This window comes from Pieris rapae, chromosome 24 (assembly GCF_905147795.1).
Source record: "Pieris rapae chromosome 24, ilPieRapa1.1, whole genome shotgun sequence".
Taxonomy (NCBI): Eukaryota; Metazoa; Arthropoda; class Insecta; order Lepidoptera; family Pieridae; genus Pieris; species Pieris rapae.
In genome coordinates, this window is record NC_059532.1 from 85,117 (window position 1) to 98,042 (window position 12,926).

At 31.2% G+C, this 12,926-nt stretch overlaps 1 protein-coding gene across 1 annotated transcript; it reads left to right on the forward strand.

Annotated features, from left to right (window-relative positions):
- The first annotated feature begins 8,372 nt into the window (after positions 1-8,372).
- LOC110993696 lies at positions 8,373-12,875 on the forward strand. The gene is made up of 3 exons (XM_022260047.2): positions 8,373-8,739; positions 9,869-10,030; positions 12,763-12,875. Exons 1-3 carry the CDS (start codon positions 8,508-8,510, stop codon positions 12,873-12,875), a joined length of 507 nt encoding a protein of 168 aa, XP_022115739.1. The 5' UTR covers positions 8,373-8,507.
- Positions 12,876-12,926: the final 51 nt, after the last annotated feature.

The following is a 12,926-nucleotide window of genomic DNA, read 5'->3' on the forward strand; positions in this document are numbered from 1 at the left end:
TTTCACTGAGTGTGCAGTTGCCTGACTCTAATTGTGGCCCATGAAATGAGGTAGTTTTGTTTAGCTTTCTTTATATAAAATAACTCGGCGAAAAAAGTTCATGAACGCCTATCAAAACTCATATATTTAGTGATCAGCGCCAATGATAATCATAATTTGTTAATTTATGTAATGTATGTAATAATCACAGTAATGTTAATTTATAAATTGACTGTAAATAAAACTAGTGCGAACAGCTCCATGCATTTATTTCCACTCATCTCCCGCTGTTCTACGCTTCGCACATTGTGCGTAAAATATATATAATACTTAATTAAATGCACTATTATTAATATAGTATTTTGGGTCAGTATGGACGTATATTGTTATTATATGCCCAGCCTTTTAGGAGGAAACTATTTAAGATGGCGTCTTCGTCATGGCGTCACCTCTTTTTTTTATAGAACAGGGGGCAAACGGGCAGGAGGCTCACCTGATGTTAAGTGATACCGCCACCCATGGACACTCTCGATGCTAGAGGGCTCGCGAGTGCGTTGCCGACCTTTTAAGAATTTGTACGCTCTTTTCTTGAAGGACCCTAAGAATATAATAATATCTTACGCATATTTCTAAAGCTAATCTGATTTAACTCACACCAATGCCAAATACCTAGAGTAGTGTTGATTGGAAGACATTTCACCATGTAACTCTCATCTCTGAGGTCGTAGGTTCACCATTTAACTTTCTATGTGCTTGTGTAAGAAAAATAACGAAGAAATAGGCCTTAGATCAATCTTTCCCAACGTTAGGCCCATGCCCCACAGCAGGGCTATATCTTATATCTTTAAACGAGCAATTCTTGTGTATATATATGTTACAGTCACAGTGATTAAATAGATATTATATATAATGACGGGTCATTATATATAATAACAAAATTGACTAGACAATATGATAAATTAATCACTTCATCCGGATATTATTCATAATAGCAGGTCAAAGTTAGCCAAAGTAATAAATATTAATATATAATATATAATAAAATATAATAATAAGATTCTAAATCAACTTTACGCAAGAAATCAGTTCACTGTCTGCAAAGAAACTTTTATTACAATTGATATCGTTCCCCAACATGAAGTTACCATCAGAGAATGTGCAAAAAAAGAGTCACATCTTGGCGGCCAAGGATTTCAGCACTGCAACTGTACTGGGGAATGCGTTTCTAACAGGTGTAAATGTAAAAAGTCAAACCTCATGTGTAACTCAAAATTAGCGCCTTACTTGTAACAATAAATAATACTTATGACTCATTTAATGAATATCATTTTAAATATTTTATTATTGTAGTCTTCAACGATAGATACCAAATACTTGTATTAATCTGTTCCTTTTTGTTGTTTTTAACGGCTAGTAAGCTTTAAGTTTACGTTATAAAGTTTAATTACATTATAACAATGTTAATTAATGTAGAATTATTATATCTATGGCAATTTCATTTTAATTCTTAATATAAACCTTAACAGTACCTACTTGTTTTATTACATTATCCAAGTCTTTGAAGATATTATATAAAATTGCTAGTTAATGTGATTAATTCCGTGTCAATTATCACTTTATCTAAATTGAGTAGACATTATATATAATGGCTAGATAATAAACATAATATCCAGATTAATTACTTTGGCTGTAACATGTATATATATAATTGGAATCTTGGAATCGGCTCCAACGATTTTCATGAAATTTAGTATACGGGGTGCTTTGGGGGCGATAAATCGATCCATCTAGGAATCATCCCTATAAAATGTCATTTTATTCGTGTTTTATCAACTGAAACATAGAATTGCTCGTTTAAAGATGTCAGTCAAATATGAATATAATTATCTTTATTCGATAAATAAATCCATATTCAACACTTTATTAGTCTGTAATTCGTACATAAATATAATTTCCAAAAAAAACAAATTATAAAAATAAAATACCGAGCAAATCTCGGTCATCCAGGTACTGATTGTGAAATTAAATTCAAAAATTTATTTAAATTATTTAGAATTTGAATTCCAAATATTACTTACTCTTATAAACCTATTAACAAGAGAGTGAGTAATAGTTTCTTAAGTGTACAATTCAGTTTTATTTTATTTTTAAATGATGTATAACGCAAATATAATAAACGCAAAACAGGTAGGGAACCTAAATACTGCCTTATTCCTAAAAAGGCGAGGGCGTGAGTCAAGCAAAAAAGGCTGGTCATCTACTGGCCTATTAAATTAAAAAACAGATACAGAAATCTGAGGCCTAGACCTAAAAACGTTGCAGTGCCATTGATTTTTTTTTTCTGATCCCGCCCTTTAGAAAGCTTAGACGTTTTTATTATTTATGTTATAAATTATTATAACAAAATAAGTAAACCTATGTCACGTTCGTACTTTTTAAGCCATTACACCATGCATGATATGACATTAAATATGAGAATTCCTTCTCCCTTCAGTGAGGGGTTCAAGGCTGAAAAGGGCAATTGTTAAAATAAAAGAATTACTGAATTTACTAATCGCAATATTCATTTATTTAAATATTGGTATCTTGAATTTAAAAAGTGCGTCTGTATAAAGTACACACGTCAGAAACTTGAAACTTCTTTGTAAATTAATTATTACTAAGGTAAAAGCCCCAATAGATGATCATGTACCAGTAGGTATATGATCACTCCATGCATTTGTATATCTATATTTACATTGTTTACGCACTAAATACAAATAAAATAAGATCAAATGAAAACATACAATCTGTGTTATAAACACCAAAAGCTAAAGTTTTTCTATGTTTTCGGTATTAAATTTATCCTAAAAAACTTTTGTTGAGAATAATATTTTGTTAAAGTTTGAACAGACTATAAAACAGTACTCGTTTTTTTATAGGAGGAGTGTACGGGACGCCCAAAAAGAGTAGTCATCACAGCCCATGGGCACCCATAGTTTACTAGTTAAGGCCCTCTCCCATCACGAATTGCTGTGTCAGTGTCTCGGGGCGGAGTGCGGTGCGCCGGCATTAAAAATTAATTTAGTGAAATTTAATCATTATTTTTTTCTGAAATGGCTTGCGATAAAACACATGGTGTAAATTTCAATGTCTCTTCTCAATTCTATATAAATTTTCGTCATAAAATTAATTCAAAGTTTAAAAAAAATTGTTTTGATTCTTTTCCTATCGGGCCAAGTTATCTAAATCACATCTTTCAAAATGGAAATGGAAAAAAATAAAATATATGGTGAAGTTGAGTAGTTTATGTATACTACTCAACTTCACCATATATTTTATCTTTACCATATACTTTAAGAAACGATGACAAAAAATGGAAAAAATGTACTTTTTGGAGTTTGGCGACTGGATAGATCCTTAAAGGAACTATCTTGTGAAATGGTCCGTGGAAGATTTCAAACCCAACACGTTTCTTACCTACATAAATGGAAGGGCCAGCTGCCTTTAGAAAAAAAATTAATAAAATTTTTGAGTACTTTTTATTTTATTTATACATCTTAAAAGTTCCATTTAGTTTCACTATAGACCAGTTGAAGCTTACAATTCATGCTTTCCCCATGCCGTTTGCCCCCTGTTCTATAAAAACAAACCAAGACTTTCTCCTTCTGCCAGCGCGTCTTTTCCCCTCGACCATGCCCATCATGATGACTTGAAGAAGTCGGTACCGTTCGTGTCGATGCAAACAAACGATCAATCGCGTATTTGCCGTACCTATATTACGTCATCGTATGTTAGGTTTTTATATTTTCGTTACGGAATTTTTTAATTCGGTCGCCGCGCTCAAAGCCCGCGATAAAATCTATACAAAATATAACAATTCTCAAAGAAACAAAATCCTGTAATAACATTAAGAAATTATATAGAAATGTCTCTAACAAACAAAGAGGATGAACTTTTACGATTCTGTTTGGTTAGTTTTTAACTGCTTTTTGATTTCTCTTCAAAAAGTGCTTGCAAAACTTACTACCGAACTTCGACATTATCTGCTTATCTAAATGTTTTGTATGAGTGGTCAAGTCTACCTGAGGACCAGATACATGTCTACATCTTCTGTTAAACACACCTTCAATATTTTTTATAACAAATGGGCAAGAGGCTCATCTCATTAACTCGCAAGTGCTTAAAAATATATTACCCTTATTTCTGGACCCTAAATCGAATTGGTTCGTTGCAGTGGTGATCAAATAACAATCAGTTGTGATGGTTGTATTCTGCCTCGGCAACCGATGATGAACTCAGCTACTCTTATTAATCCTAAAACTCTTTTATAAATTTTCACTGTGCTAATCACGCTATTATAGCATCTGATTCTTACTGACATTCATTACCTTATTTCTACAGTAAATTAATACTTTTTTATAACTAATCTACGATAATATTATAAAGAGGAAAACTTTGTTTGTTTGATTGTAATGAATAGGCTCATAAACTACTAGACCGATTTTAAAAATTCTTTCACCATTCGAAAGCTACATTATCCACGAGTAATAAAGGCTTTGTGAACAAAAATAGGGTTCCGTAAGATATTAGGGTTTTTCGGACACAAGGTGTAAAAAATCAACCAAAAAAGTTACTTATTTTGCGTATCCTGCCTAAAGCTAAACGATTAAAGATAGAACCATAAAATGTTCTAAGTAATTGTAGATCTTATAAATATCTACAAAAAAGTCTGCGACATACTATACCTATCTATGTCGAGTGAGGCACAATAACCATAAATGATATACATGGCAAAACGCCGTTTGCCAGTTCAGCTAGTTATATATATATATATATATATTTATATACATATAATATATATATATTTATATATATATATATATATATAAAAACAATTCTTGTGAATTCAGCCAGTGTACAACTAAATATATGCATCTTACATGCAATATTCATGGAGCGCAAGACACGCGACAATGTTCTTTGAGAAATTCTGTACGAGTCTGAGTCACAAGCATATGCGACCGCTTATCACACCGAGTGTGATGATTAACACGCCTCATTTTCTCCAACATTTTGGCCTTGTTTTAGCTACCTGCCTAAGGACCTTAAAAAATATAATGTGATAGTGTGATTGTAACTTTTTGTACCCTAACATACCAAAGACGAACAAAGTTGGATACTAGGTAAAGTGGTTACATTCCATATAATTTCATGTACATATATATATCTGTAACTTATTCTGAAGCTCTCGCGGGAGTGGAGTTAAAGTCGGACTATAGATATATTTTTGTTATCATAAAAGTTTTATTCCACTTAGTTTTTAATTACTTTTGAAATTATTAGATACACACTTGCATGCATAATCTTATTATACAGATACAAAGAATATAAGTCTATTATATTTTTAGTGTCTCAGAATGTTCGACATTAGTAATACTCTACAAGTATTGATTTCAAGTAGGTCTTGAAATAATATTTTAATGAGTCAAGGAATTTTTAACTAGTTTATTGATGTGAAACATCTATAGCCGCACGTGAAACCGATTTCTGGCGTGGCGACGCATGCCGTGGCGACGCGTCGCCACGCTATATGATATACAGTCTAAATGCAGTAGTAAATTTCACATTAAAAATATTTAATGAATATAATGTTTATTCAACAAATAGTCATCGTTATCTGGAAAAAAATCGTAATATTTTATTTTATTATTATAAACTATATTTATTTCCTATCACAGTCTGTTCTTTTCTGCATATTACTTTTAAAAATAATATCGATGTTTCACATCTGCCAGGCGTCCCGAGACGGCTCACATTTTTTATAAATTATTAAAAATAAATCCAAAAATATGCAACAATTTCTTTTACAATATTAAAGAAGCGATTTATTTGAGTACTCCAGTATCTTAGAACTTCCCTATACATTTAACGTAGCAGAAAAATAATTTGATGTTTTGGAGTTCCGTTTCGGGATAGACCAACATACAATTGCCCTACCATTATGTTCTATCATCAAACGTTTCCACAGCGTACACGATAACATATTTTTATATGGATGATTCTTTCACACTTGTTTCATTAATATTGTTGCTTTTTTGTTAGGGATACATTTTGATAATTTAATATAACCTATGTCAGTCAGTGAAGATGGAGCTTTCTAATGGTGAAAGAATTTTTTAAATCATCCATTAGTTTGTAGTAATTATTAGTATTTAATATATAGATATATGAATATACAGATAAATGTAGTTTATATTTAATAGCTTTATAGTTTAATAGCTTTCAACGTTACAAACATATACGTTGCCTATTTATAATATGATTAGTATTCGTTTAGATATGTTCCATTATCAAGAATTTACACGATCCTTTTGATTGACAATCGCCTTTAAAATATTGATGGGAAAAAATAGCCTATTTCACACAATATTTTGCGAATTATATACATCATTGGTTTTCTATTAGGAGTCTGATATACTCGTAGCATCGATCAAAAATATTAGCTCCGAGTTTTCAGCAGCCATTATATTTCAGTTCGGAATGCAACTTGATTAATGCCGAATAACTCTTGGCCGAGCCAACCTTTTCATTGATTCAATTCAAAAATAACATAATTAAACTGAATGTTATTCTAAGTTAAGTACCTATTATGAATAATACGAAACATTTAAAATGTCAACTGCATTTATAACGCAAGCAGTTAATAGTCCGTCAAAGACATTGACCACAAGATTAAAATCAGCAAAATACATAGTTTATTATGATTGCATATAATAATAAAATAAAACTCTTGGAATTTAGTTAAAAATTTAATACAGATTAGTATTTTACCAGTGGCACTACGACATTTTTAGGCCTGGGACTCAGATTTCTGATCCTGATACACTCTGTATCTTCTACCGCACTTACCATGGAGAGTGTTCAGAGGAGTTGTTCGCATTCTGCCCGTTTGCCCCCTGTTCTATAAAAAATACAATACATAGGTAATGCATAATCTGTTTCCTCAATGACATAATTAGGTAATTAAAATTATCAATTTTGTAATCTGTCAAATCACTGACAATGTAAATGAGAAATTAACAGTATTATGAATTTTATTAAAAATCATTTAGGTTTACGGTAAGTTTATACATTTAATTTTTAGTAATAATTTTCCAAGTATGTAAGTGACGATGCATTATGGTGGCTGCAATTATACACGAAAGTATTTCGTTTGGTATTGCTTTAAATGTATTAGAGCAATTTATTTCGCAAACTGTGTTGATAGGCGTACCATTGTTTAAGAAGCTGAAAAAGGAAGAGATATTATCTCACGCCTGTAGAAATATTGTAGAAATGTCCTTATTTGTTCACAAAAACATAAATATTTTAAATGTCAAAAATGAATCTGTAATTATATTGAAACATTTCTTGTATGGCAATCAGAGTTTAGAATAATTGTCTAAACACATTCACTTTTGAAAAAAAAATGTTGTTATATTAATTTAAGGCAGGTATGAGCAACCTTTGCCATGTTGAGGTCCAAACTTTACCGTACAAATACGTTCGTGGGCCGGGTTTCAAATATCTTTTGCGATAGATATTAGACATGAAATAAGAACAATGTTACTATAGTACAATTTATTAAAATAACAAAATGAAATTTTAAAAATTTTACATTATAATATAATCGTTAAATTTGCAATTGTTACAAACTAAGAAAGTTAAATACACCGAAATCAATGAAACACTTCAGCTTGAATTTGGGAAACTAATCCATCGATATTTTAATAATAATCAGTGGATTCAATGAATTTTCCAAATTATCATCAGTCAGTCTTGTAGGATGTGTTGATTTATTAACTTTCATCAATAAAAAAAGAACTGTTCGCATTTATATGTACTGCCAAACGCACAAATTAATCTTCTTGCTAATTTTCTAAGCTGCCGAAAATTGTCTTTTTCTAGGATTTTGATGCGGTTTTTTTAATAGATAGAGTGATTCAAGAGAGAGGTTTATATGTATAATCACATCCATTAAATAGTGGAGAAGTACTGATATTTTTGAGGTTTCTAATGTGATGTCGTAAATAATTACATTTTTTCCGCTTACATTGCAAACGCAGTTTTATCAAAATAATGCACTAAGTATTGAACACATTGAAAAGGTCTACAGAAAAGTCCGTGATGGTATATATGTCTATCTCTTATGGATAACCCACATTTTTATATACAACGTTCACAGATTTTCTGTAGTGTATTTAGTATCAGCATTGCACCCGTGCGAAGCCGGGGTGGGTCGCTAGTTTATGTATAAAATAATTATGATTATAGTTTAATTTAGAGTAGCTGTAGGAATACTTTAATAAAAGCTTTGCAAAATGAAAAAAATTACATTGTTGTTTCGATTTTGTTTATTTCAGTTAATGCACAGCGTTATTGACTAAATGAAATCCCTTTGTAACATAACAAAAATGATACCCATGGCTGGAATATTTACTCAAAAAATTATCGATAATAGATACCAATGAATTCAACTAAAATGGCCGACGAATCCTCAGACTAAAATGTCTGAATATGCAAAACTAAAAAAATTGGATGAAGAGTCGCTCCAGAAACTAAAAGAGGGATCGGGGCCCGCCGATGAGTGTCTATGCTCCATTTTCAGTCCTGGCATAGAGAAAAAAAGTTTCACTAAGTCTGTGAAAAGAGCTCTAGGTCTCTCTGGCCGGAAGAAGGAAGTTTTCACGGGAAACCGGAGTGTTGACATACCATTAACGTTTAGCAGAGATGGAAAAGGTTTAGTGACCTTTTTATTGAAAGCGTTCTCTCTTGTAAAATATACCGCCGCCCATGGACACTCTCAATGCCAGAGGGCTCGCGACTGCGTTGCCGGCCTTTTAAGAATTGGTACGCTCTTTTACTCATTGGGCAGCTGCTTCCACATAGTGATAGATGATGTAACTCAGCTGCAGGTATTAATTCAGTATTTAATTTTGTTTCTGCTAAATAATTACTCTATCGTTTGAATGGCATAAGCATAAGACAACCGGTTTATTAAATCAAATCAAATCAAATCGTTTATTTGCTAGAATAGTCTTACAATTAGTTACATAAATTACAAAAATCCGCCAATGCAAATGTCATCTTATATTTTATTTATTTATTTATCTATTTATTTATTTACATAAATACATTTATTATCCTTTCAGAGATGTATGTACTTCTGTTCATGTTCTTATTTTCTACCTTTGTTTATTCATTGGTTTTATTCATTATGACACACTTATAAATTATGTAAGGGATGCCGTAGACAAGTAATAATTATGAATAACAAGACTAGTTATTAAATCTAACATTTAGAAAAATACATTTAGAAAAATGACAGCGCAGATTTAGTTAGACACCAATATTTGTAATAATTCTTATCTAAAAAATGTTGTATCTTACGCTTCGGCTGAATATCTTTCAGTCCGCTAGTTAAAGGGCGCTGTTTAGTTAAACGTCTAGGATGTTAATTGAACGGCTAATAAAGCTAGTTGGCAGCAACATATCTTTATATTTATAATTCTTCTGTGAGTGTGTATGTCACTGAACTTCTCTCAAACGACTGGACCGATTTTGACGAAATTTTTTGTGTGTGTTCAAGGGGATCTGGGAATGGTTTAGATTCACAATTTTGTCCGCTGGACAATGTTTTTTTAAATAATTTTTAATTTATTAGTAGTTGTTGATTTATTTTGATATGTGGCATATACACAATAGTATAAAACATTATAATATATACTAACATATAACATAATAATGATATAATATTTATTTATATAATACCTGGATCGGATAGTGCCATTTTTGCGAGATTTCTGACTTTTATAGTAAGGGATTTACTTAACAGGGTTTGATGTGTATGTGGTAAATTTTTTTTCAGGCGTCTACACCACAAAGGAGGTCGTCAAGCGGAAATCTCCTTGCGGAAAATGCGGCTGCGACAACGAGAACATTGTACTGAAGCATTCGTACGCAAATATAAGGATAACCACGCCTGATATATCGACTTTCTGCCCGTGTCCCACGACTGACTGTTTACCAGGTACGCAATAGAAATTAGCCAAGTCCAGAAAATTGTCAAGGGGGCAGGGGGCCGGTGGAATCCGGAAGAGAATAGGGTAAGTATGATTCAAGTGTTGTACTATAAAATTCTTTATTTTAAAATTAAATTTTCTTTAAAGCAGTTGCCTCTCCCATTTACCGTAATGGGTCTGAAGTCTATCACTGTCCGCTTTACCAGACAGTTTCTTTTGCAAACTAATAGTCCTAGTAGATAGGTATCGACTCTCGGTGACGTCTTCCCCTGGAGATACAAGATCCAATTGTTTCAATCAATTTTAGACCAGTGTCGATAATTTTTGAAACCAAAAAAAATTACAGTAGGATGAAACCCATTAGAAATGCAGGGGAATATGATCAAAATGAAAGGAAAAATAAATTACGGTCGATCCGAGTTCGGGAAGTGGGAGGGGGGTGACTTTTAAGGGGGAAAAATTGTTTATCTTGATTTCCGGCGAAACTACCAGTCCTATGGAAAAAAGTTAAATGGCAAAGTTGTAGGTCATAAAAAGATCTACAACTTTGGTATTTACAATTTTTTCACATAACCTCAAAATTTAGGTGAAAAATTCAAAAAACCAAGTTTTTGGTTTTTTATTTATTTATTTTTTAAAAGTTTTTTTTTTCTACGAAATTTGGTGAAAACTTACCTTATTATGTCCCAAATATACTGTAATTTATTTGATTAAAAATATTTATTTTTTCACCTCATTTTAACTTAATATCAAAAAAGCACCCTAATTTTCAATCGAAAATTCTGACGTCAAAATTTCAGCTTTTTTCAAAAAGTTTGGGGGCTTTTTGTTCGTTGAAATATCTACTTTCTGATGGTGTAAAAAAAATATACATTACTATAGGAAATATTATTAGAAAATGCAAAAAATTGAAAAAACCTCAAATTCGAAAATTTTCTTTTAATTATGTACAATTTTGAGGTATTTATTAAAATTTACACTTTAATTACTCAAAAAACGTAAGATTTCATGCTTCATTGATAAACGAAAAAATTGCAAATTAAAATATACTTCTATAATTAACAAACAAATAAGTTAATAAAGTTAATATTTAATAAGACATCTACAATATTTTGAAAAAGTTGTAGAATCTTCTGTAAATAATATTTGTAGATGCCTATTTATTGCTGTTTTGAGATAATTTATATACCTGAGTGACCTTCGGTGAATTTTAGCCCAGTGTAAGTTATTTCATTGAGAAGTGGGGATGGACCTAGGAGGGTCTGGGCCTTACTGCTACCTGCTATTTCGTAGCAGCTGTAAAAACCGTTAGCCAGTATTCGAGATACAGAGTAGTGTACAACATCGTATTTAAAAATACACCTGCAGGCTGAGTTACTCTAAGTGATTTGTGAGAAATTTACTTTATTCAAAGAAAAATTCAAAATTCACCGAAGGTCACTCAGGTATATAAATTATCTCAAAACAGCAATAAATAGGCATCTACAAATATTATTTACAGAAGATTCTACAACTTTTTCAAAATATTGTAGATGTCTTATTAAATATTAACTTTATTAACTTATTTGTTTGTTAATTATAGAAGTATATTTTAATTTGCAATTTTTTCGTTTATCAATGAAGCATGAAATCTTACGTTTTTTGAGTAATTAAAGTGTAAATTTTAATAAATACCTCAAAATTGTACATAATTAAAAGAAAATTTTCGAATTTGAGGTTTTTTCAATTTTTTGCATTTTCTAATAATATTTCCTATAGTAATGTATATTTTTTTTACACCATCAGAAAGTAGATATTTCAACGAACAAAAAGCCCCCAAATTTTTTGAAAAAAGCTGAAATTTTGACGTCAGAATTTTCGATTGAAAATTAGGGTGCTTTTTTGATATTAAGTTAAAATGAGGTGAAAAAATAAATATTTTTAATCAAATAAATTACAGTATATTTGGGACATAATAAGGTAAGTTTTCACCAAATTTCGTAGAAAAAAAAAACTTTTAAAAAATAAATAAATAAAAAAACCAAAAACTTGGTTTTTTGAATTTTTCACCTAAATTTTGAGGTTATGTGAAAAAATTGTAAATACCAAAGTTGTAGATCTTTTTATGACCTACAACTTTGCCATTTAACTTTTTTCCATAGGACTGGTAGTTTCGCCGGAAATCAAGATAAACAATTTTTCCCCCTTAAAAGTCACCCCCCTCCCACTTCCCGAACTCGGATCGACCGTAATTTATTTTTCCTTTCATTTTGATCATATTCCCCTGCATTTCTAATGGGTTTCATCCTACTGTAATTTTTTTTCGTTTTTTACTATTTTTGAAGGCTTCGGCACTGGTCTATTTATTAAATTTTAATCTAAAAAGAGCATTCTGCCCCAAAGACTCCCTAAAATGGGTCATGGTGTGTGATGACTGCTTCTTTCCCACCCTCCCATCCTTTATATATAAAAGGGTCATGCCAATAGGTTGTTGTATGGATAAGTTACGATATTTGAAGATGGATAACAACTGACTTTAATCGTTTAAAGTATTAGCTTATAACTAACATAAAATTGACTAACTTTAACTAACTTGGCTTATCTATGTGAAACTTCCATATAAGTGCATTCGACCTTTTTAGACGTTATCGGAATCAAGAACTATACATTATGAGTATGGGTGAATATGCCTAACAACTCGATACAAATCATTTTACAGATAATCGCACCCAGTCGATACCTAATATATTTTTCGTTACAGATAAAGAGAGACTTCAAAACAACATTAAGGTAATCGTTGAGAGAGCTGGTGTTTCCACTCAGAGTATGCAAGATATAAAGAATAATGGAGAAGACATAACAAAAACAATTTGATTATATTATCTCTTATTAGACAGCTTTTTATTTGCCATGTGTAATCTAGAA